At 40.1% G+C, this 27,073-nt stretch overlaps 1 protein-coding gene across 1 annotated transcript in view; it reads right to left on the minus strand.

Annotated features, from left to right (window-relative positions):
* ERI3 (ERI1 exoribonuclease family member 3) overlaps window positions 1-25,684 on the minus strand; it is a 249,715-nt gene extending 224,031 nt beyond the window's left edge. Inside the window, exons 1-2 of the mRNA XM_081322277.1 lie at window positions 25,613-25,684; window positions 15,755-16,026 (exon numbers count right to left, since the gene is read on the minus strand). Of these exons, the coding sequence (XP_081178403.1) occupies window positions 15,755-16,003 (249 nt within the window). The 5' untranslated portion in view covers window positions 16,004-16,026; window positions 25,613-25,684. The remainder of the gene's footprint in view (window positions 1-15,754; window positions 16,027-25,612) is intronic.
* Between the last annotated feature and the right edge of the window lie 1,389 nt (window positions 25,685-27,073).

Here is a 27,073-nt window from a genome sequence, read left to right on the forward strand (position 1 = left end):
GATGGAGGAGAAATTGGAGAAATTTGAGGAAAGAATGGAAGAGAGGATGGAACAGAAGTACAGCGTGATGAAGGTAGACATTTTGACTTCAGTGCATAAAGTGGCGGAATGTGTGGAAGATTTAGATGAAAAAGTGGATGATTTGGCTCAAAGGAATGCTATACTAGAAGTAAAAGCACGGGAGAATGAAATTGAAAGAGGCAAGTTGGAAAGGGAGTTAAGCCATGCCCAATATTACCAGATGCAGTTTGCTGTCAGAATTAGAGGCTTAAAAGAGAATGTTAAAGAAGATTTAAAGCAGCTGATCTCTGAGGCTCTCGAAGGGGTATTGAACCAGCCAGCATCTGAAATAAGAGCAGCTATGGATAAAGTGTTTCGGGTGAATTCATGGATTGCCAGACAGAGAAAGTTGCCTAGAGATGTGGTGGTTTATTTTGCAAAAAGAGAAATTAGAGATCAAGTTATACAAGCTGCCTATGATGCTAAGGTTGTGATTGCTGAACAAGAAGTCTTGGTTTTAAAAGAAATTCCTCCAAGGATTTTAAGGGGAAGAAAGGACTATACATTTCTTGTGCAAGAGCTCAAGCAAAGAGATATAAGGTTCAGATGGGAGATTCCAGAGGGGCTGATGGTGATGTATGAAGGTAAAAGGTATAGGCTGATTACTGTGAAACAAGCACGTGATTTCTACAATAATGTCTTAAAAGCAACCCCATTAACGCTCCTGGAAGCTGGAAAGGGATCTGGAGAAGAAGAACAACAAGAGGAGGAAACAGAGGAAAATGGTGCTGGAGGAGATCAAGCTACAATCTCTTTGGATGATCCTAGAGAGCAAAGAGTGACGCGTGCTGCTTTAAAACGAGCAAAGAAAATAAAAGAACAAGATCAGCAAAAGTCTTCAGATTCTTCACATCGCATTCATAGCCAAGCTGTGGGAGGAGCACGGCCTAAAGTAACCAGTCCTATCAAAGCTGTGGTCCAAGAGCTTCTCGAGGATATACATGGCAACTAAATTTTTAACCTGGAATGTTAATGGACTAAACTCACCGCAGAAGAGGAAGAAAGTTTTTCAATATTTAAAACAATTTAAGATAGATGTTATATGCCTGCAAGAAACGCATATTAGAGTTTTGGATCAAAAGTATTTATTGAACTCGAGGCTGGGTACGCAATTTGTTGCTTCTGCAGAGAATAAGAAAAATGGAGTGGTTGTTTATGTTAAAAGTGCCTTAACAGCGGACCTAATTGAAGCAGATAAGCATGGAAGATATGTTATGATCGAGCTGTTGTTTGAAGGTAAAAAGACGCTTTTAGTTGGATTATATGCTCCAAATCAACAACAAGCTGACTTTTTTAGTTTACTTCATACAAAGCTTACCCAGTTGGATTATAAATCCTTTATTTTTATGGGGGACTGGAATGGAGTTATGGATGTACAGTTGGATAAGGCTGGAGCCTTTAAACGCATTCCAAGTCATGCTAGACTGCCTAAATCTTTTTTTGAAATGAAGGATGACCTGGAATTGCGAGATATTTGGTGTGAGAGACATTTGCGGGAGAAGGATTATACATTTTATTCTGATAGACACCAATCTTTTTCGAGGATTGATTTTATTTTGTTGACTAATGATCTTCTTTTGAGAACTAAAAAGGTGAAAATCTGTGCAAGAATTATCTCTGATCACAGTCCAGTGTGGTTGGAGATTGATAAGGAAAGAGGAGATAGACGCTCATGGCGCGTAAATGAGAATTTGTTTAGAAATCAGAGAAATGTGGAAGAATGCAAACAGCGGATGAAGGATTTTTTTGAGATGAATATGAATAAGGGTACCTCTATGGATATGGTTTGGGATGCTAGCAAGGCCTATATGAGAGGGGTGTTGATATATATGAATAATAGACATAGACGTGCAGTGGAAACTAGAAGGAAAGAACTGGAGAATGAAATAAAGGAAAAAGAAAAGGCTTTGATTTTGAACCCAGAGGAGGTGAAGATCAAGGAGGCTATTAGACTGTTACGAGGACAATTTGATAAATTAATGGCTGATCAAGTGGCGACCAATCTGCGGTTTGCTAGGCATAATACTTTTTGCAATGCTAATAAGCCAGGCAGATGGTTGGCTTATAGACTGAGGAAAAAACAAAGGGCATCTAATATAGATAAGATTGAGCATAAAGGAAGGGTTGTGTATCAACAGAATCTTATTAAGGATGCTTTTGTGGATTTTTATTCGAAATTATATACTAAAGAGGACATTAATGCAAAAGATATTGATACGTATTTGGAGAAGGCTAGCATCCCGGTTCTTACGCAAGTACAAAAAGAGGGGATTAACCAACTGATTACAGAAGAAGAAATTTTTACAGCTATTAAGGAACTGAAGGTGGATAAAGCACCAGGCACTGATGGCTTGACTGCGGCCTATTATAAAAACTTGCAATTAGAGATGATAAAACCGTTAAAGGAACTGTTCCAGACAATCCAGAGGGGGGGAAAGGTGCCCCCGTCTTGGAGAACAGCTTTTATCTCTTTGATTCCGAAGGAAGACCAGGATGCTACTTTAGTTAAAAATTACAGACCGATATCGCTTTTAAATACAGATTATAAGATATTTGCTAAGGTTTTGGCTAATAGACTGATGAGGGTTCTGCAACAGGTGATTCATGGGGACCAAACGGGGTTTATTAGTGGAAGACAAATGAAAACTAATGTGAGACATATAGTTGATGTGTTAGAGTTTTTGGAAAGGCACAACCAGATCTCTGCTGCGCTAATCTTTTTAGATGCTGAAAAGGCTTTTGATCAATTGAACTGGCAATTTTTGTTGAAAGTTTTAGACAAAATGGATTTTGGGGAAAAATTTTTACAACCGATTAGGGCATTATACCAAAAACAAACTGCCCGAATCATAGTTAACAATAGTTTGACAACAGTATGTAATATTGAGAAGGGCACAAGGCAAGGCTGTCCGCTATCGCCCTTGTTATTTATATTAACATTAGAGATATTATTGGTTAAGATTCGGAATTCGGAAAAAATTAAGGGGATACAAGTTGGAGATCAGGATTACAGATTGAGAGCATTTGCAGATGATCTGGTTGTTACAGTGACCCAGCCAGAGAACTCTGTTGTGGACCTGATGGAGATAATAACACAATATGGGAAGGTTTCTGGATTTAAAGTAAATATACAGAAAACTAAAATTTTGGTTAGAAATATGACAGTTTCGCAGAAGGCTCTCCTAGAAGGATTAACTGGATTTGAGATTGTTAAAAGGGTTAAATATTTGGGGGTGATTTTGTCGCCCTCTAATACAAAGCTATATAAAAATAATTATGAAAAGTTATGGGGGAAAATTCAAAAAGAACTGGAGAGTTGGGAAAAATTGCAATTGTCTTTGTTGGGACGGATTGCAGCAGTGAAAATGAATGTCCTGCCCAAATTTTTATTCTTATTTCAAATGATACCGATTTTTAAGAAAGACTCTAACTTGGAGGAATGGCAGCGTGGTATCAATAAATTTGTGTGGGCAGGGAAAAAGCCACGAGTTAAACTTAAGATTATGCAGGATACTCGTGAGAGAGGTGGCCTTAAAATGCCTAATTTTAAATTATATTATGAAGCTGCTGCACTAGTAGGAATAAGTGATTGGATTAATTTGACACAATCGAGGTTATTAAATCTTGAGGGCCATGATCTGTTGTTTGGCTGGCATGCATATTTGGTGTATGATAAGAAGGTAGATACTGTGTTTAGGATGCATATTTTAAGACAGGCATTGCTGAGAGTTTGGAAGAAGTATAGACATAAGCTAAGCAGCAAGATACCATTGTGGGCAATCCCAAAACACGCAATAGAAAATATACATGCTGGTTTCAAACATGATGAGACTACTTACAAGGAAATTTTAAGTTTGGAAAGGAATATTTGGTGCTTGAAATCATATAGTTCCTTGCGAGAAGAGAAGGTTGTTCAGACTTGGTTTCAATATATTCAGTTACAGGCCAGGTGGAAAGAAGACCAAAAAAATGGATTTGCAACGACTGATGAAAATTTGATAAAACAAATTAGAAATCAAGGACCAGCACATATTAAACGGATATATCTTGCATTGATAGAGATCGATTCAGAAACAGAGCTTGTTAAGGATTGTATGATAAAATGGGCCCAAAACATTCAGGAAGTTATTACAATGGACACGTGGGAAAAGATCTGGGTGAGGAATGTAAAATTCACTCAAGCTCAAAGTTTAAGAGAGAACTTTTACAAAATGTTTTATAGATGGCATCTAGATCCTAAAAAACTTGCAAGTATGTATCCGAATTATCAGCCTAAATGTTGGAGGTGTGGTGATGAAGAGGCAACATATTTTCACATATGGTGGACATGTAAAAAGGTCAAGGCTTTTTGGATAAAAGTCTGGTGGAATATGCAGAAGATTTTTAAACGGAGGATAAAGTTTTGTCCGCAATTTTTTTTGTTGGGAATAATTGTTGACGCTACAGTTGTGGACTCTAAGTTGATGTTGAATTTAGTTACGGCAGCAAGACTTTTGATAGGTCAATATTGGAAGAAAGAGGAACTGCCGACTATACAAGAGTGGATTTTAAAGGTTTCCGACTTGGCAGAGATGGCGAAGATTTCGGCCTATTTGAAAGATTACTCGCAAGAACATTATATTATGGAATGGAGAAAATGGATTGAGTTTATCCAGAATAAGTATAGGGTCAAGAAGTTTTATCTAGCATTTGAATAAGTCTTCTTTCGTTTTCTTTTTTCTTTTTTTATTTTGTCTTCTATATATATTTAATAATGCTAAGTTTTGTTTGATCCTATATAAGTTAGAGAGTGAGGGATTTTAGAATTTATAGTTGTTAGTATATGGTAGTTTATGATTGCTTTTTTATATATATATACCTTGTATTTAGCTCTGGGAAGTCCGGGGGGGGGAGGGGGGTTAGGGGGAGGTGGGGGGGGAGGAGGGAGGGGGGGAGGGGGGGAAGGGGGGAGGTAGGGAGGGGAGGAGGGAGGGGGAAGGGGGTTTTATAAAGGAAAACTGTATTTTTAAAACTTTTCAATAAAAAAAAAAAAAGAATGAGCTTAACGTCCCAGATAATCACAATGAGTTGGTCACTGACCTCGAGCCAGACATCCTAGAATGTGAAGTGAAGTGGGCCTTAGAAAAGCTGAGCAACAACAAAGCTAGTGGAGGTGACAGTATTCCAGCTGAGCTATTCAAAATCTTAAAAGACAGTGCAGTAAAAGTGCTACACTCAATTTGCCAGCAAATTTGGAAAACTCAACAGTGGCCACAGGATTGGAAAAGATCAGTTTACATTCCAATTCCAAAGAAAGGCAGTGCCAAAGAATGTTCAAACTATCGCACCATTGCACTCATTTCTCATGCTAGTAAAGTCATGCTTAAAATCCTACAAGCTAGACTTCAGCAGTATGTGGATCGAGAACTACCAGAAGTACAGGCAGGATTTCGAAGAGGCAGAGGAACTAGAGATCAAATTGCCAACATACGCTGGATCATGGAGAAAGCTAGGGAGTTCCAGAAAAACATCTACTTCTGCTTCATTGACTATGCTAAAGCCTTTGATTGTGTGGATCATAACAAACTGTGGCAAGTTCTTAAAGAGATGGGAGTACCAGACCATCTTATTTGTCTCTTGAGAAACCTATATGCGGGTCAAGAAGCAACAGTGAGAACTGGACACGGAACCACTGATTGGTTCAAAATTGGGAAAGGAGTCCGGCAAGGCTGTATACTGTCACCCTGCCTATTTAACTTATATGCAGAGCACATCATGAGAAAGGCAGGGCTAGATGAATCAAAAGTTGGAATTAAGATTGCCGGAAGAAATATCAACAACCTAAGATACGCAGATGATACCACTCTAATGGCAGAAAGTGAAGAAGAACTAAAGAGCCTCTTGTTGCGGGTGAAGAAGGAGAGTGCAAAACTTGGGTTGAAACTTAACATTAAGAAAACCAAGATCATGGCATCTGGCCCTCTCAATTCCTGGCAAATAGATGGGGAAGAAATGGAGGTAGTGACAGATTTTATTTTTCTGGGCTCCAAGATCACTGCAGATGGGGACTGTAGCCAAGAAATTAAAAGACGCTTGCTCCTGGGGAGGAAAGCCATGGCAAATCTAGACAGCACACTAAAAAGCAGAGACATCACCCTGTCAACAAAAGTGCGTATAGTCAAGGCTATGGTCTTCCCAGTTGCAATGTATGGCAGTGAAAGTTGGACCATAAGAAAGGCTGAGCGCCAAAGAATTGAGGCCTTTGAACTATGGTGCTGGAGAAGACTCCTGCGAGTCCCTTGGACTGCAAGGCGATCAAACCGGTCAGTCCTAGAGGAGATAAACCCTGACTGCTCTTTAGAAGGCCAGATCCTGAAGCTAAAACTCAAATACTTTGGCCACCTAATGAGAAGGAAGGACTCACTGGAGAAGAGCCTAATGCTGGGAAAGATCGAGGGCAATAGAAGAAGGGGACGACAGAGAATGAGGTGGCTGGATGGAGTCACTGAAGCTGTAGGCGTGAGCTTAAATGGACTCCAGAAGATGGTAGAGGACAGGAAGGCCTGGAGGAACGTTGTCCATAGGGTCGCGATGGGTCGGACACGACTTCGCAGCTAACAACAACAACAATGTGCAGGGCATAATGAAGTTTCTGGAAGTAATTCTGTAGCCACGGGCAAGAGGCCTGCCAACAAGAATTTCAAGATATATATATGAACAATTACAAAGGAATGGAATGTGTAGATGACCTTGGGAAACAAGATATTGCCTAGGAAATATTCAGACAAGAGGTCAGGAGCACCCAATGGGAATAACAGGAAAAAAATTAGGAAGGACCCTCTCAATTGTTCAGGCAGTTAAAGAAGGTGGTGGCAAGTCTGCGCCTTCAGACTTGCAAGATTCTGTTAATGTAGCCTTACAATAAAGTAGAATTAGCACATCATGTTGTGTTTCTTATCTGGTTTATCCAGGAGGGCTGAGACATAATTTTATGGTGCTTTCAAAATGGCCTTTGTAATTGGAAGTTCTGCAAGAAAATACTATTTGCCTGCAAGCAAAAACTGGTGGGAGCCCAAAATAGAAAAAGTAATAGAAAATGAAGAAGCTAAAGTGCTCTGGAATTTTAGAATTCAAGCAGAAAGGCACCTGCCACAGACCTAACAACTATAGGTAAGAAAGTCAAAACAAGACTGGACAGAGGAAGTGGCAATACCTGAAGACAGGAGAAGAGAAGAGAAAGAACTGGAGAAGATAACAAACTACAGATCTGCAAATAGAAATACAATGATTGTGACAAAAGAAAACAAAGGAAGTACCAATAGTAATAAGTGCCTTGGGTACAATGCCAAAACAACTGGAGCACCACTTGAACACCACTGCTAATGACAAAAACACCATCACTCAACTGCAAAAGGCAACTTTACCTGGAATAGCTTACATCCCGAGATGATACCTTTAACATCATGAAACATCAATTCCTGCCTATCCCAGATCCTTGGGAAGGACTCAATAGGTGGATAAAAATGCCAAATCCGGTCTACACATCAGGCTGACTGTGCGATGAACCATAATAATAAAAAATAATTCCAATGTCTAAATGAAAGGTTAAGACCAGGCAAACTACACAAAGCTACCAACAGAAAAGAAGTGCTTTTCAATCAAGACAACTGCTACAAGTAATAATACATAGATAAATCTATGTACCTTCTGAATATAAAAGAACCCTCTCTGTTTATGACCCTGTAATCACTTAATTTGGAGTAGAGTCAGGGTAATTGGATACCTTCTGAGCATAAGGCTCTAAAATTCTTGAAGCACTTAGGTATCAGCTAGGACTTTCTTCTTTTTAGTCTCTTATTATTAAATTGCTCCAAACTTGCTTTATGTAACTATTAGTCTTAATACTACTGAATATTAATTCAACTAGCACTGCCATAAGAAAAAAAAAACCTCTATGGAAAAATGCATTTTTGTGCTGTTGCACTTAACATTTTCTATTATTTCAGATTTCAAGCTATTAAGTGAATCTGTAAGGAAAATCAGTCATGGTGTGAAAGGCTTTTTTTACAAACTCATAGCACTTTTGATAAAGCAGATTTTTTTTTAATAAATTAAACTGTAACTAGATAATTTCCATCTGCACTTTTGAACACCTTAATATTGTGAGGGAAAGGGGGAGTCTAGTTTTCCAGAAGGGGCGTTGTCTTACCTGAACGCCTTTTCTCAGCATGATGATGGAGAATCCACGGATGGGTTAACTCCGTCTTCCTGCCCAATTAGACTAAGTCAGTCAAACTTGCCATGCCTGACCAGGGCCAGGAGCCAGGACACCTCCCAGTCAAGACGAAGGCGAAGCAAACGACAACAGTCCAACATGTTGGCTCCCATACCCCTGACACAGGACCTGACGGACACTAAGGGGTGGGTGTGGATTCTCCATCATCATGCTGAGAAAAGGTGTTCAGGTAAGACAACGGCCCTTCTCCAGCATGATAGATGGAGAATCCACGAATGGGACATACCAAAGCTGCCCTGTCCCTATGGGAGGGAATCAGTCTGGGCCTGTGTCCCACCCTGTGGCACTACCTGTTGCAGCACTCTCCAGCCAAATGAGGTGTCTGCAGAGGCAAACCTATCCAGTTTATAATGCCTCACGAAAGGGGAAGGTGAGGACCATGTCGCCACCCTACAAATGTCCTCAATTGATGCCTGTGGCGCCCAAGCCACAGAAGTTGCAGCACTAAGAGTGGAGTGAGCAGTGATACGCCTGGTAACTGACAGGGAATGAGATTGGCACGCCCCTGCAATACAAGCCCTGATCCACGTGCCTATAGTGGAGGCAGAAACCTTCCACCCCATAGTAGAGGGTTAAAAGGAAACAAAGAGGGCTTCCGACTTGTGAAAAGACGCTGTCTGCTTAATATAGTGGCGCAAAGCCCTGTGGACGTCCAGATTGTGCCATTGCCGTTCCAAGGCAAGAGATGGATGAGGACAAAAATCTGGCAAAATGACTTCCTGCGCTGTATGAAACAAGGTATTGACCTTAGGAATAAAGGAGGGATCCAATTGAAGGGCCACTCTGTCAGCATGAAAAATGCATAAGTCCTGTCTGACAGAGAGAGCTGCCAATTCAGAAATGCGTCTAGCCGACGTGACGGCTATCAAGAAGGCCACCTTGTCAAGAACCGCAGAGTACAGGTCCTGATGGGTTCAAATGGAGGAGAGGTAAGGGCCTGCAAGACCCGTGACAAAACCCAAGAGGGATACCAGTGAACCACTGGAGGTGTGGTGTTGGTCACTCCTTTGAGAAATGAGCGTACCATAGGATGTTGAGCCAATGGCTCTGAATTGCCCCAGGTAAATACGGTGGAGAGAGCTGCTACTTGTCGGCGGATGGTATTGGGCGCAAAGCCCTTGTTAAGCCCCTCCAATAAATAGTCCAAGATCCTTGGGATAGTAATAGCTGAAAGATCTAACTGGTTCTTATCACACCAACTACAGAAACTCTTCCAAGTGGAGTCACAGATCCTGTTTGTTGTAGGCCATCTGGAGGCCTGAATCATCGTAATTACCTCCAATGAATAAGACTCATGTGTCAGGAGCCACCATTCAAGTACCAGATGGTCAACTGGAGCCACTGGGATTCTGGATGATGCAGAGCTCCCTGGCTGAGTGGAACATGATCTGGAGGAATCCTTCACGGGGGAGAGATTGACAGACACACAAGGTCGGCAAACCACGGCCGTCTTGGCCAGTGTGGTACAACAAGTATCACCTCTGCCCGCTCTTGCAGTAACTTGCAGATGACTGCCGGGATCAGAGGGAGAGGCAGAAAGGCATACAGCAAGCCCCCGGGCCAAGGGCTGTGGAAGGCATCCGTCCTCTCTGCCTCCAGAGAGGGGAACTGGGAGGAAAACATCGGGAGCTGGGAATTCGCCAGAGAAGCGAACAGATCCAGTACTGGCCAACCTAACCTCTCCGATATCTTCTCGAAGAGACCGGGATGCAGGCGCCATTCAGAGTGAGCCACTGTCGACCTGTTGAGGAAGTCCGCCTGCTAATTTGCCTCCCACGAGATGTGCTCGGCCCTGAGTAATGAGAGGTTGGTCTCTGCTCAAGAGCCCAACAGTTGGGCCTCGGCCATAAGGGACCTGGAATGGGTACCCCTTTGCCGGTTCACATGGGTTTTTGCCGTTATGTTGTCCGTGAGGACCAGGACATGTTGTCTAACCACCCTGTTGCGGAAGTGGCATAGGGCCAGATGTATGGCTCTGAGCTCCAACCAATTTATGTTGTGCTTCAGGTTGGACCAGGACCACCGGCCCGGAGCCAACTGAGACCCTAGATGCGCCCACCAGCCAAACAGGCTAGCGTCCGTAGTCAGGGTGATCCGAACGGGCTCCTGGAACAAAGAGCCCCTGGCTACCGCTGGCAAGGTCCACCACTCGAGGGAGTTTAGGGTCTGAGAAGGAACCCTTACCCTTTGGTTCAGAGCTGGTGTCCAGTCTCTGAAATGGGAGCAAAAACCATTGCAGGTCCCTGGAATGTAGTCTGGCCCATGGGACTATTCCCATGCAGGAAACCAACTTCCCTAACAGTTGGGAAAGAACGGCCAGGGTGACTACACGCTCCCTCTGGACCTGAAGGACCAGGGCTCTGATGCTGAGTTGTTAAGTTAATGACAAAGTCATTAACTGAATTTAGTTTCCCCATTGACTCTGCTTGTCAAAAGGTCGCAAAAGGTGATCAAATGACCTTGGGACACTGCAACCATAATAAATATGAGTCAGTTGCCAAGCTTCTGAATTTTGATTACGTGTCCATGGGGATGCTGCAATGGTCATAAGTGTCACTTTTTTGGTGTCATTGTCACTTTGAACTTTGATGCGGTTGTCACTAAACTATTGTAAGTTGAGGATTACCTGTAATCAGTAAATACAGTCATGCTCGAAATTGTTGGCACCCCAGAAATTTTTCCAGAAAATCAAGTATTTCTCACAGAAAAGTATTGCAGGAACACATGTTTTGCTATACACAGGTTTATTCCCTTTGTGTGTATTGGAACACAACAAAAAAGGGAGGAAAAAAAGCAAATTGGACATAAAGTCAAACAAAACTCCAAAAATGGGCCGGACAAAATTATTGGCACCCTTTCAAAATTGTGGGTAAACAAAATTGTTTCAAGCATGTGATGCTCCTTTAAACTCACCTTGGGCAAGTAACAGGTGTGGGCAATATAAAAATCACACCTGAAAGCAGATAAAAAGGAGAGAAATTCACTTAGTCTTTGCATTGTGTGTCTGTGTGTGCCACACTAAGCATGGACAACAGAAAGAGGAGAAGAGAACTGTCTGAGGACTTGAGAACCAAAATTGTGGACAAATATCAACAATCTCAAGGTTACAAGTCCATCTCCAGAGATCTAGATTTGCCTTTGTCCACAGTGTGCAACATTATCAAGAAGTTTGCAACCCATGGCACTGTAGCGAATCTCCCTGGTCATGGACAGAAGAGAAAAATTGATGAAAGGTTGCAATGCAGGATAGTCCAGATGGTGGATAAGCAGCCCCAAACAAGTTCCAAAGGAATGCAAGCTGTCCTGCGGGCTCAGGGAGCATCAGTGTCGGCGCAAACTATCCGTCGACATTTAAATGAAATGAAACGCTATGGCAGGAGACCCAGGAGGACCCCCACTGCTGACACAGAGACATAAAAAAGCAAGATTACAGTTTGCTAAAATGTACTTGAGTAAGCCAAAATCCTTCTGGGAAAACGTCTTGTGGACAGATGAGACCAAGATAGAGCTTTTTGGTAAAGCACATCATTCTACTGTTTACCGAAAATGAAATGAGGCCTACAAAGAAAAGAACACAGTACCTACAGTGAAATGTGGTGGAGGTTCAATGATGTTTTGGGGTTGTTTTGCTGCCTCTGGCACTGGGTGCCTTGAATGTGTGCAAGGCATCATGAAATCTGAGGATTACCAAAGGATTTTGGGTCGCACTGTAGAGCCCAGTGTCTCTGGGTTTGCGTCCGAGATCTTGGGTCTTCCAGCAGGACAATGACCCCAAACATACGTCAAAAATATAAATGGATATAAAATGGAATTAAAATAAATATAAAAAATAAATAAATAAAAAGCACCCAGAAATGGATGGCAAGAAAGCGCTGGAGAGTTCTGAAGTGGCCAGCGATGAGTCCAGATCTGAATCCCATTGAACACCTGTGGAGAGATCTTAAAATTGCTGTTGGGAAAAGGCGCCCTTCCAATAAGAGAGACCTGGAGCAGTTTGCAAAAGAAGAGTGGTCCAAAATTCCGGGTGAGAGGTGTAAGAAGCTTATTGATGGTTATAGGAAGCGACTGATTTCAGTTATTTTTTCCAAAGGGTGTGCAACCAAATATTAAGTTAAGGGTGCCAATAATTTTGTCTGGCCCATTTTTGGAGTTTTGTTTGACATTATGTCCAATTTGCTTTTTTCCCTCCCTTTTTTGTTGTGTTCCAATACATACAAAGGGAATAAACCTGTGTATAGCAAAACGTGTTCCTGCAATACTTTTCTGTGAGAAATACTTGATTTTCTGGAAAAGTTTCTGGGGTGCCAACAATTTCGAGCATGACTGTACATTTTACAAGTTCGCTCAGAGCAAATTGGATGGACAGTACTCTTATCTCCATTGCAAGTTTAATCACACCATCTCTGTTAAGGAATAGATTTAATTTGGCAGGGGGGATTGTTTGGAATAAATTTATTTGAAATCCTCATAAAATACTTTATTTTTACAGTAAAATTTTAAGAGTTGGTGCTAGTGACTTTATTTTTCAGTTAATAGTCCAGCAGGACATTGTATTGTATTTACATTCAACCTCCATCTACTTAAACCTTCTCTAACATAGATAAACCTCTAGATAGTTCCCAGAATTCCCCACCAGCATAGCTATTGCTGGTCTGCATGATGCTAAAATAAATGTTTCAGATTCCATAAATACTGTGTTCGATCTTCATTTTTATATTCAAACTCTGGCCCTGATCTCATATACCATTCTTAAGTAAACTCCTGGTTTTTATTCTTAAAGACATCAGGACAATTTCGGATTCTGATTTTCCCACAGACAAGTGTTTCTGAACCCCTTTCGACATTTACAGATCAGAACCTAGCTAGTTCAGGTGTTTGCTCTTCGAACTGAGCTTGATGCAGTGCTCTAAAACCCTGCCCTCTATTTCTTATTTCATTTAAATCACAAGCTAGTTAAGCCCTGAGTCATTCACCTATCAGCTGCTTTCTCTAAATGTGCTCTCAAGGTTCACACTAAAGAAGACAGCAGTAAAGAAAAAAATATTTAACAAGTTCGTATTTTTAGCAATATATTGTGAATAAAGTTATTTTTAGTGCCTCTACAAGTTTTTATACAAATATAAGCTGATTTTCCTGGATACAGTTACATGATCAGGCAATGACATAGAGACAGTTCCTGAAGAAATCTAAACAAACAATTTCCAGCTTTAATGAGCAATCTTACCTTCAAAATATATAGTACATCTTGTTACATACTACAGGAAGGACATGGGGGATATAGCTCTTTAAAACTACAGTAATTATATTCTACTCATGCTCCATTTTACTACCAGCTGTAAACCTAGTTCTACATGTTTCAGGGTTTACATCAAAATGATGCAGACCAAGCCCATATCCCACAACACTGTAGTAATATCAATGCGTAACTTTCGACAGGTTTTTGCGGGGAAAATTAAAATATTTCTGTAAAATTAGTTTTAAACAATCAACAGCACTTCCCTCAAAATCCTCAGGATTACAGAAAAATTTGAAAAACAAAAGTAAAATTTCATTTTCTTTCAGGTAAGCTGCTTTCAATAGAATAACCTACTACAGAGACAGCCACGTATTCAGAAGTTTATCTAGTTTTTGATCCAAACGTAATAATGGAGAGCACAAGATTATTGATACTCTTCAAACTAAACTAGAAAGAGGAGCTGGAAAAAGGAGCTGAAATTGGCAGCAAAAATAATAAGAAATATCTTTCAGTTTTTCTGCAGTTATTGGAAATAAGTTAATGAAAACCACAGGCCTCCTATCTCTTGTTCCCTCCAATTGTAACAAGGTTATGGCCCATGACTGATTTCTAAAACTGGATGAAACTATCACAAAATGGAAAGACATCTGAGCTCTTTCCTTCGCAATGCAGACACTATTGTCCCATTAGAACATAGCAATGTTTCAGGTAAAGGCTTTCGTGAAGTTTAAAAATACTTCAAAAATACTTCAATTTTTTATGCACACTAAAAGAAGAATTTTTTCAGTCAAAAGTGACACGCTGACTAAGAATATTGGCACAAAGTGGTAAAATTGCAAGGTAAAATCAGTGCACGAATCACAGCTCCACTTAAACCCAGAACTGCAAGTAGTCATCACCATAATACCTGAAAGTCTAATTTTATTTAACAATGTTTTCCAATTCAAAATCTTAAAAGGTGAAACTAGAAGTCCTCGCAGCAATTCAAAATAATAGTAAAATTAAGCAAGTCTAATGCAAGATACAAAAAAACGTTCTCTTCGATTTTTTAAAATACTGATTTGCTTTGCTGTAGAAAAACTGGAAGATGCATATGCATTATTCACTATTATTTCTAGTTATTTTATATATTAAATTTATATGCTGCCCATGTCACCGTTACAAGTGATTCTGGATGGCCTACAATGGTATAAAAGCATACAGTACATATAAAAAACATTAAAAGTATTGAAATTAAGATTAACAACAATTAAAGGTTAAAAACAAGAGCATGATAGTACGGGGTGGATTTTTGTCTCTCACTCTTATAGTAATCAATAGGAAAAGTGTTATCATATTTTTTTAGGCCCTATATTGCCTCCAAATATAGTAGCAAATATTCCTTCCCATTCCACCTCCCAACATCCTTGCCAAAATTCTTACCTGAAGCTTGGTAAATAAAACATGTTTAATGAGAACAGATTAAGGAAATCAGCTAAACCTAAACAATGTTACTTTGTATATGAAGAATCATTATTTTTAGTAGTAGAAAATTGGAACCTTGCAGTAGAGAAAAATAGATCAAATTATGTAGTTTCTAACAGATTTTCAAAAAGACATGCACTGCCCGTTTGAGGTTTGGTAGAAACAGTAGTACAATCTTAGTTTATCCTGCAAGTGGAAACATCCGGAACTTAATTTTAAAGCAATACAAAAACCTTTAGGCTTGTAATTTAGCATCTAAGTGCAACTAATGAAAAGAAGGGATGTCGTTATTCTTAGCTGTTCTGCAGAATCCAGTAAATAAGGATGCATGGTCACACCACATATTATGTCATTTGCAAAGTTTATTACCAGGGAAAATTAGATAGAAAATGGAAAGAACACCAAATTCCTTTTCAGAAAATCACAGCATGGAAGGCACAAAAGCAGAAATCCTTCATGTGGCCCTCATACAACTTGAAATTATAAAGTGGATTATCAATTTGCAAGGGAAAACATAAGGAGGAGCTGTAAGAAACAAAAGGCAACATCACTTTCTCTGGAATCATGTTGGTCTCTCAAATACCGTATCCATTTTATATAGTGAGAATGATCCCCATCCTTCAGAAGATATGTGAGGTAATACAGAACAGAATGCAAAAGTCTTTCTATCCCACCACTCCCTTTATGAAAGGAGAAGCAAGTTGAAGCCAAATAATTACCTGAGGGTGGATCTGGGGCTTGTCACACGTGGCCTCAAAATCCAACACTAGGAAGTAATGATACCTCTGTGGGGGAAAGGATGACATTGCTGCCATGGAAGCAAAGCCGTGAGAAGCCAGTTTCCCGGTTTTAGTGGAGCTGTACCTCTGGAAAACACTAAATAACAGAAAGGAGAGCAGAGGAGTCCTCAATCTTGGGAATAATCTGAGGTGAAGCCTTGCTGCTGTTGAACCGAGAAGTACGATCATTGAACACCTAGTAGCATCTGGAACTTCAAAAGAAAAAAAAAACTGGAATCACTCTACAAATACAGACTTCTTCATTTTAATGTTATTTAGGAAATACTACTTCCATCTATTTGAACAAAAGTTGGAAATTAGCTTCTATTAATCACATCACTTATTTAAAGCACTTCTACCATTTCTGCATCAATAGGATCCAAGACAGCTAACAAAGTAACAAAAATACAGCTACATGTAGTCCTCTTAGTTAGTCACTTAGCAACTCTTCAAAGTTAAAGCAGATTTCCTAAAACCAACTTTGGACCTGGTCCCAAAGTTATAGCTGCTGTAACGGCCCTGCAGTTTTTCATACTTACAACCAATCACAGGGGCACTGTGCCAACCCACCCACTGCATATCTCCCCCACCATCCTTCCCCACCAGATCCCTGTGGACCTAGAGCCTGCTTCCCAGCCCACCAGGCTCCATAACTTCCTCCTCCTCACTTATCTTTTGAAAATCTCCAGAGTTTGGATTAAGGAAACAGAATGGATCATTTCATCATGTGGCTGTGTGCCATGATTCTGGAGGTGACCACCATTTTCCAAGCAGCTACCTTGAATTGTGATCCCTTAAAAAACGGCAGCCATTTCCAGAATTAATTAATTAATTAATTAATTAATAATTATTTAAACTTGTATACCGCCCTATTCCTGTAGGACTCAGGGCGGTTTACAGGGAAAAATTAAAAATACATAACATACAAAGTTAAAATCGATTAAAACTAAGATTAAATTAAGTCCCTGAATTTAAACTAAAACCCCATTAATAAATAATTAAAACCCCTCAGTCTGGGCCAGACAGCTCAAAAAACCAGGTTTTCAAGTCCCTGCGAAATGAGCGAAGGTCGGGGGCAGTCCTAAGCTCCGTGGAAAGTTGGTTCCAAAGGGCCGGCGCGCCCACAGAGAACGCCCTTCCCCTGGGAATAACCCGCCGGCATTCCTTGACCGGCGGTACCCTAAGAAGGCCCTCCCTGTGGGAGCGCACAGGACGATGGGAAGTTGATGCCGGCAGCAGGTATTCCCTTAGATAATCCGGACCCAAGCCATTTAGAGCTTTATAGGTCATTACCAGCACCTTGAATCTGTCACACAACCGTGTGACAAAGCAATCCATTCTACTTAATTAACGTACTCAGTTCAGCAGTCTAGAGCACGGGTGTCAAACTCACCTCGTCACGTGACACGATGTATCACAACTCTTTTTGCATTGCCAGCAATGGGTGGGTGGGGCGGCTTCAGTATGATGAAACCGGCCTGCGGCTCAGCAGTTTGACACCCCTAGTCTAGAGCTACAGAGATCTTCAAAAGGTAAACAAGTGTTATGTGATTAGTGGGGAGGAGGCCTAAGCCTTGCAGGGACAGTGACGGGGGGGTGGCCTGTAGGGACCTGGGGAGGGGAAGCAGACTCAAGAGCTATGGGGACAGTTGGCAAGCAAAGCATGGGGTGTCTCAGGGGATGGGGAGACCTTGAGAAATACGGGTCTGATAGAAGTGAGTCTGCACTAAGCCTCCCAGGACCCCACCCCCAACCTAAAGCACACATGCTCTGCTTAACAACCTGCAAAGTTGTTTAACGACTGCATCAGGGAAATCAGGGGATAGGAGTCAATAAGCAAGGCCATATAGCTTAATGGCCATCACCATTTGTAAGCATAATGGGGAGGCTCCAATACAGCTATACGTTGAGCACTATCTGTGTAATAATCAAATTACTAAAAGAGACATGAGAGCCAGTTTAGTGTAGTAGTTAAAGTGCCAGGCTAAAAGCTGGAAAGGTTCTAGTCCTTCTTTAGGCATGAGGCCAGCTGGGTAACCTTGTACCACTCCACTCCCTCAACCTAGGAAGGAGACAATGGTGAACCAGTTCCAAAATGTTGCCAAGAAAACTGCAGAACTACTCCAGGCCTGTTGCCAGGAGTCAACACTAACTAAAGGGCACTCCCAAGGAGGAGAGGAGGGGGAGGAGGAGAGGAAGAAGGGGGAGGGGAGGGGGAGGGGGGGGAGAAAGAAGAAGACTAAGAGAAAGAAAAAATGGAAACAAAATGATGGCAGATTGTATGTTATACATGTCCCTCCCAAATGCATGCTGGCAAAACAATTTTCTTTAAGGACAGTGTTAACCTCCACCCCAACCAGAATATACTGGGTATCAGGAGGACATCCACTGAGATTGGTAACCATCAGTAAACCAGACTACTAAATACTACGGTAATACAATGGTTGGTAAAGTTCAGAATTAATTATTAGGACCAACCAATGTGTTATAATGGGAGGAGCATTGTACATAAACCAGGGAAATGCAGGTTTAAAACTCCATTCAGTTATGAACTCAGGTCTAAACCTCCCAGAAGGATACAACATAGAATGGATCAAGAATGCTACATTGAACTCTTTAGGGAGACAGTGGGATTGAAAATAAAAAGACACCCTGATCATTGCTGTCAATTTGAACCACATTTCAAAATAGTAGTTCCAATAGAAATGTGATTAATACAATCCTTAAATCATACAAATCAGTCTAGTTAATAATAGCACACATGTACTGCCTCCACAGCAATGATTTATAAAATAGGAACTCAGGACCAGAACATTTACCTTATGGCATTATGTGCCTGGCACTGCTCAAGCCATCCAACACAAATTGCACGAGCAAGCTTAAGACAATGATTTTTCAGTTTTAGATATTATTGGACCCCTACCCACAATTTTTAGGACAAATCACATCCTTTTCAGATGGCTAGATTATAATACAACAACACTGGAATCAGGGTTTGAAAAAGTTGCATTAATGACTATATGACTGAACTAGTAATAATTGTAAAAGACATGTTTAAATCATGATATGTACATGCTCTGCATATAACAACATTCACAGAGTCATTAAGTTCAAATCTTTCAGACCATCAAGTCCAACCCCATCCTGTGCCAGAAACCAAATTAAAGGTTCTATGACAGATGATGTCCATCTTCTGCTTGAATACATCCCGTGAAGGATTGGTTCTACTGTAAAATTGCTCTTATTGAAATTATTACCAGCATTCAACTTGATACAGCCTTTCTATAATTTAAATCCATTACATCATGTCCTGTATTCTGAGGTTATAGAGAACAAGGCCTGACTTCCTTCTTTGTGATACCCTTTAAGGTATTTGAGGAGTGCTTATTGTAAACGTTCTCAATTTTCCTCTCTCAAGGCTAAATATATCCAATTCTTTCATGGAATTTAGTTTCTATTCCCCTGATCATCCTTGTTGCTTTTCTCTGAAGCTGTTCTAGTTTGTCTGAGTCATCTTCAACTGTGGAGTGCAAAACTGGATGCTGTATTCAAGATTAGGGTCTGATCATTGCAGAACAAAGTAGAAATAGCACTTAAACTTATATACCACTTCACAGTGCTTTACAGCCCTCTCTAAGCAGTTTACAGAGTCAGCATATTGTCCCCAACAATCTGGATCCTCATTTTACCGACCTTGAAAGGATGGAAGTCTGAGCCAACTTTGAGCCAGTGAGACTCAAACTGCCAAACTGCTGGCAGTCGGGAGTCAGACGTAGCTTGCAGTACTGCATTCTAACCACTGTACCACCAGGTCTCTTGAAACTATTACCTCAAATTATTTAAAAATGTAGTTCAGTTGATGCAATCCAAAATTGCATCTATCTTTTCTTCAGCCACCTTAGGTAGAAAATACTATTAGCAAGCCATCTATGCTATCAAATTAGAATAAAAGTTTGCAACCTTTTACTTCATTGTATTGTTAAATTATAAATTTAGATTTAAGTGATATTAAGATGTATTTACACCCAAGTGTTCCACCATTTAATAGAGAACTTGTGGCATCCAATCCACCATCATTCTTGATATTCCTAAGACTAAAAAGGGCTACAAAATAACTTCCAAGACTTTGGAAGTCTAGTCAAACCATAGACAGATAGGGTACAGATGGTGAAAATACTGCACCATTATTACTTTTTCTAAGAAGGGACTGTCTATGGTGATTCTCAAACATTCAGGTCACGTCTGTACCAAAGGTGCTTTTCAAAAGGCAACTGGATTTTCTTGGTTTTTTTCCTTGAAAATGTTTCACCTTACCCAAGAAGCTTCTTCAGGTCTGACTGTATATTGGATATTATTCATTTAACCAGAATCTCTTCACCTATTCATATAATTTTGAAAAATCTTAAATTTACTGCAGGTCACAATACTGCGTGACTATAGATAGTTCTAAAAAGTTCACAAACTTTTCTCCTATTATACAGAGCTTGGGCCAAAAGACAGAGTTCCTCTCTCTCTCTCTCTCCAAGCATTTTCTACAAAAAAATGAAGTAGTCAGCTGTATGTCCCTGCACTGTATTTATTTTAATAGCTTAGAAAATGATAAGAGAAATAAAATTTATATTTGATTGTGATCTCTCATGTGGGTCATATCTGAATTTGTTCTTGTCAAGCCCAGCTCAAGAATGACACAGAACAATCTAGCCAAAATTCAGTTATTTATTCACACGGCATAGATAGAATCTTGCTAAAGTTATACCACTCTCACCCTAATGGATATACTGAGAGATTTTAGGAAATGGCTATCCTAAATCTCTTCTTCTATCTCCAATCCAGCTCCAAGCTCTGTTGTCTCTTGTTTTGCCCCCACCTTGGAATGTGCTTCCTCCTTCCTGGGACACGGCCACTTCACTGTAGGCCATCTCCCACTTTGTATACGCATTTCATCAAACTGATACAGCTCTGAAAAGTAACAATAGATTTTCCACTCAACCCTTGGCCCTGAGAATGAAGCAATATGGACAAGTGTATTTGAAATTGTAGCCTTTTATTTAAAATGTGTGGAAGTACACATGTTTTGAAGTAGTACAAGAACCTTATTCCTTTCTCCTACCCTCTCAAAATCAGATTAATTTTAGGAATAAAAAAAATCATTCACATATGATACAAAGTTCTGTATTACTGTATATTGAACAAAATTTATTCTGGTTTGGGTATAACCCTGGATTTACACATGTTCAGCTAAATTTAAAAGCACACTTCAGTACAGCCTAGACCAGGGGCCGGCAACCTGCGGCTCCGGAACTGCATGTGGCTCTTTCATCTCTCTACTGTGGCACCCAGTCCTCTGCCGCCGTGTGCAGTCTCACAAACAAAAGAAGTGGGACCAAAAAAGTTCAACAATCAATTCCAACTTCTCGCGGGGGGAAAAAAATCTTACAAAGTTGGAATTGATTGAACTTTTTTAGTACGACTTCTTTTGTTTGTGGGACTGCCCACAAACTTCTTTTGTTTGTGGGACTGCACGCGGCGGCAGAGGAAGTGACAGAGGACCACGGTGGAGCTGGAAAGAAGGTGCTACATGAGTCCAATCGAGGGCGCGGGGGTGCAGGATTTTTGCCAAGCAACAGACGGGAAAATGGGCCTGGTGAGGGGGCTGCCAATGCCGCTGCCATGAGGCTTGTCAGAGGCCCCCCAGTCATGATTCCCCCCTCCTCAGCCGGTCAGTCAGCATTGCCCGGCCTACTCATCTGGCTACAGAACCATTACATATGGTACAGATGTTAGAAGATATTGCATAGATTTTTGTTCATGGTTTATCTTGGCTACTGATTATCTATTTATTATGTTTCTAGGTTTTTAACTATTGTTAGCTAGCCAGAGTCATGATAATTGGAAAGTTGGTCTTATTAATTTAACTACTATAACTAAATTAAAAAATTTATTATAGATTTGAAAGACTATTATAGTACTTTGTTAAAAAATATATGCATCCACACCAAGTTTTTTCCCATTTTCTACATTATAACTAAATTTCATTTTTGATGTGTGCCATTGTGTCCACAGTAAAAAAATGACAATAAAGGTTATCTTATCTATCTTATCTTAATTACTATAATTCCTTTATGTGTTTTGAGCCATCCCAAATCACTGTGAATCAGACAGCATGCAAGTTTAATAAATTAATGTCATTATTATTAAAGTTCTGTGCTTATAGTTACTAGACTCCTACAATAGCAACACCCAAATATTGACAACTTTCATCCAATGACGAATATCAACCACTACAATCCAAAGGAAGGTACATTACAAAATATGGGGTGAAAACAACTCTGCATATTTGTATGCTGCTCAGAGTCACTTTCATTTGAGATGAGTAGATACACAAATACGATTTTAAAAATATTGTTTCCTAATATATCTAAGATTTTATTCCCCAAGTTGTCATTAATATTCATATCAAACATTCATGGCAATATTTTATATTCAGTAATTAGCTGTTACATATTTCTGTTCAACTGCTTTTTGTATAGCATGTAAAGTGAATACTGTATGCCATTTTTTATTTTTAAATAATACTAAAGACACATTTGTATAATTGTAAACTATTCCAATTCCTTTTTAGGAGTGACAGACTAGCTACATTGTAATCCGTATAAAGTAGCTCCCTAAAACATGGCTCTTCTTGATGCGCAAATGTAGATAGCATTTTTTTTAAGTTATACAACATTGGAAGAGAAATACAATTACAATACAGTTTGAAATTCCTGTTAATATTAACCAGAAATGACAGCTACTTTGTATGACACATCTCACTAAAATACAGAAGATTTATCAGTTGTCATTAAGAAGCCACTTCAGACCAGGACAAATTCCAGGCAAAGCAATGTTAAGCTTCCAGGCAAAATTCCAGGCAAAGCAACTGCCAAATGTTGAATACAGTATGTGAATACAGTATGTGATTACCTCATCTAAGTCTAACCAAATGCTAATAGAAGGTGCTGTAAAGAAGTTCTTCTTGGCAAACGAGGAAGCAAATTTCAGACTGATCCTTAAATCTAAAGAAACATGGTTGAAGGTTATAGCTGATATTTTAAGTGAAAAAAAGGCTTGCAATGATATAAAACTCACATCCTGCTAGATACAAAGACATGCTTCTTGATTAGATATTGAAGTTTGTAAAGTAGCTGCAAAATGTTTCAAGAATAATCCAAATCAAACAATCATAATGGATGAAGAAACTGAAAAATACATGAATGATGACTGTTTAGGGGAGAATTGTATATAGTCCAAGCAAAAGAGTATCAACTGTTATATCTTTTCTTCTGTTTGGATTTAAATGACAGAAGAGTAAAATATTGAAGCCCTGAATGATCAGGTGCTATAGTTAGATTCTTCATCAAGTACAGCACATACTATAATGATAATGGTATATAAATATATTAGCTAAAAGACCCCTAAGGTATTTTTAACAGGTTTTGGTAGAAAGAAATAGTCAGTTTTCTCTAGAATATACTATATCTACAATCATTTAAAATGGTAATGGTTACAAATTATACTGGTCAAGATTTTAACTTCATTTGAACAAGCCATAATGGCTTATTCATAAATAAGCTACAATGAATGGATCCTCAAAATATGTGATTGGAAAAACAGCAAGCCACAATATATCTTAGTGCAATGGCTGTCAACTAACATAACCCAGTGCGCACATGGCTTATGATGAGATAAACCCTTACGTAAATTTAATATATAACCTAAATTCAATGTTCATCAGAAAAGGAAGATTTGACGTAAGAATATACTTGTGTAGCAAGAACTTATCAGTGGGAAACAATGATCATGACATGATACAAGAAAAATGCACGATGGCTAATCAGATGACTTACCGGTATGTAAACCACAAGATACACACAATACTTTGTCCTTAAATCACAAAATAATTATTTGGTCACAAGTAAAAGCTTATCCTTCTCCACATGGATTTCTAATAACATAACATCTATTCTAGGAGCACTTATACCATATTCAAGGGATAATTTTGGAAGGCCTAGAGCAGGGGTAGGCAACTTCGGCTCTTTTATGACTCATGGACTTCAACTCCCAGAATTCCTGAGCCAGCCATGCTGGCTCAGGAATTCTGGGAGTTGAAGTCCATGAGTCATAAAAGAGCAGAGGTTTCCTACCCCTGGCCTAGAGAGTTACCAAATGGACATTTTTTTTCTTAACTCTTCTTTAAAGTGGTGGACAGGCAATTATTTGCAGAGGAATCGGTTTATAATCTAAAAATCTTGTATTAGATTATTAGATGTTTAGTTTGGCATATTTAACACAATGCAAGCTCACATTTGTCAATCAGTATAGTAACAAGATATATTTTAACCAGATTTCTGTTTCCAGGTCTTTAAAGAGTACATCCTGTGAATACAATGTCAGGGAGATCCTACTGGTAATGAGATGTACTGCCTAATAAAGACTTTAGGACTGCAGCCTACTCAGTGACAGTACCTTCATCAATGCATTTCTCCAGAAACATACTTTCTTTCAAAGAGCGTGTATCTACATCTATCCACATATTTATCCTTGTTATTTTCCAACGTACAGCCCCAAATACTCAGTTTATTGCAGCAGAAAATAAGCTACTATTTAAAAGAAAAACCATTAGCATGGTATTTTTCCACCAACTGGCAGACAAACAAGTCTAACAAACTACCAATCTCTACTGTGCCTATCATTTTTGAGTTCTAGACTTCACTCTGACAGACTTTTGATTTTTAATGTGTTTACCCCAGCGATGACAAAAAAAAAACAACCATCTGTATCACTTCTTGGTTGAAGTCTTAACTCAGCTCTTACCAATCAACCTGAGCAACTGCCTTTCCATTATTTGTCCTTTTTATTCTCCCAGTCTGAATTTTAGCGAACTCTGCTAGCTTCAGGAGCAAAGCACAAGGGGTGGAAGAACAGTCTTGCCCCTAAAACTGATAAATTCACATAAAGACTTTTGGCATTAACCTATATCTCGGAACAAGCACATTCCTTATAATCTAAAAATCTTGTATTAGATTATTAGATGTTTAGTTTGGCATATTTAACACAATGCAAGCTCACATTTGTCAATCAGTATAGTAACAGATCTATTTTAACCAGATTTCTGTTTCCAGGTCTTTAAAGAGTACATCCTGTGAGTTAGTTAGGTTCCCTTTTTGCTCCGTAAATCAGTGTTTCCCAACCTTAGGAACTTGAAGATGCGTGGACTTCAACTCCCAGAATTCCCCAGCCAGCATAGCTGGCTGGGGAATTCTGGGAGTTGAAGTCCACGCATCTTCAAGTTCCTAAGGTTGGGAAACGCTGCCGTAAATCACACCGACTACTAATCCAGCACCTCCATCCCCAGCGCAACTTGCCAGCCAGGCCTTATCGAGGCTTCCCTTCTACCTCCACCTCCCAAATCATCGCTTCTCTCGTTCTGTTAACTGAGCTTCTGAAACCTCCGCCCCCCGTCCGACCCAACCGGCACCAGCAAGGGAAGCTGGCAATTCCACAGCCCAGGAATCGGCGGGGATGCGTAAAATCCGTCACGGCGGGCCGAGCTCCATCCCCCCCAATGCATCCGACACCGCGCCCCCCAATCTTGGCCTCAGGGCCCACTTAGGCCGTCCGAGTCCCAACCGGCAGGCCCTTCCCATCCTTGCCCCTCAGACATTCCCCAGTCAATAAGACCCCGCGCCCCCCGCCCCCAGGACAGCCCCGGTCAACCCCATCCCTCAGCACCACGAGTCCCCAACAGCAGCCGCTCACCTTCGCGCCCTCTGACCCTCGAACTCAATATAAACGACAGCAATCTCAACCAACCCCAACTGAGGTTCCCGCCCTACGGGGCGGACTTCTGAGCGGCGGAACATGCGCACACAAAAAAATATATATTGCCGCGCGCCTCTGACTCCTTTGGCATTGTGGGATACGTAGTTTTTGAATCCTGTCGGAGGAAGGCGGGGAGAGAGGTTCCGCAGGTAACTGCCCGGGCTTCTCCGTCTCTCTTGACGAGTTCGTGCAGGAAGGAAGCCGTTCGGATTAAGCGTTATCGCGCAAAAACTGCGTGGGCTTCACGAATGTTGTCGTTCGTTGTCAACTTGAATCTTGACAATATTTTGCTATTGACTCTGAGTAGTTTAATAAAGTTGCTGGACGTGTGAAATACACACACACACACACGGACAGAGCTATTCAGAAATAACCTGTTTCATAGTAAAATGCCTCATTCATTTGAAGATGTCAGATTATGCAGAAGATGTGTTTTCACTCCATCTTTCTCTTTCTCTTATCCTGTTCCTGTGCGCCTTCCAACCTGCTTTAAAAGTTCGGAAGACCTTCACAATTATATTTGGAGCACACAGAAAGGAAGGAGCAGGAGACAAAAAAAAACCCTCTGTTCATGCACTGAATACTGGATGTGACATATTGTTATTGTATATTTATCCTTTTTCATATATATATATTTCAAGACAGTGAACATATCTAATACTGCTGTGCCCTATTTTCCCTTAACAGCCCTGTAAGGTGAGTTGCACTGAGAGAGAATGACTGATCCAGAGTCCCTCAGCCAGCTTTCAAGCCTAATACAGTTCAAGAATTCACCGTCCCTTAGTTTCTAGGCCAGATCTTTAACCACTGCACCAAACTGGCTGTCACATACCAGTGAATGTAGCATATAATATTTACATGTCATTATTTTAATATAAAATATTTGTAATTTAACCTTTATAATAAGCATTAGGCAAAGATGAGGTAGAGGAGAGATAAAGTACTAGATTTAAACTGCAGCCAAATCTATTTTCCAGTCTTCAGCTGCATGATGTCTAACCTAAGGTTAAATCTAGTCTATTTGCTAGTGCTATTTGCTCTCAAAGATTAATATTCTGTTCTATGTATTACAGATGTTCCCTGTGAAGTCCATCTTTAGGCAACTCAATGTGTTTTATTGGTAACTGATTCAATACATAACTGAATGGCTCACAAACAGGCATTTTGAAAACCAAGCGATATACATAATTGTGGAAGAAGACATCAGTTCAAAGAAATAAAGTGCAGTATTGCTTTATCAGGTAGAAGTACAGGTATGGAAAAAGAACAAAAGCAGGGAACAACCCCTTGTTTCTTTAGTATGGAAGATACTGCTGTACAGAGTATCACTAGAGGAAATGCAGCACAATACAACCTTTGAAAAGATCTTAGGTTCTGAAATTTTTTATTATAGCATTT

Source organism: Vipera berus, assembly GCF_964194415.1.
Source record: "Vipera berus genome assembly, chromosome: 3".
Taxonomy (NCBI): Eukaryota; Metazoa; Chordata; class Lepidosauria; order Squamata; family Viperidae; genus Vipera; species Vipera berus.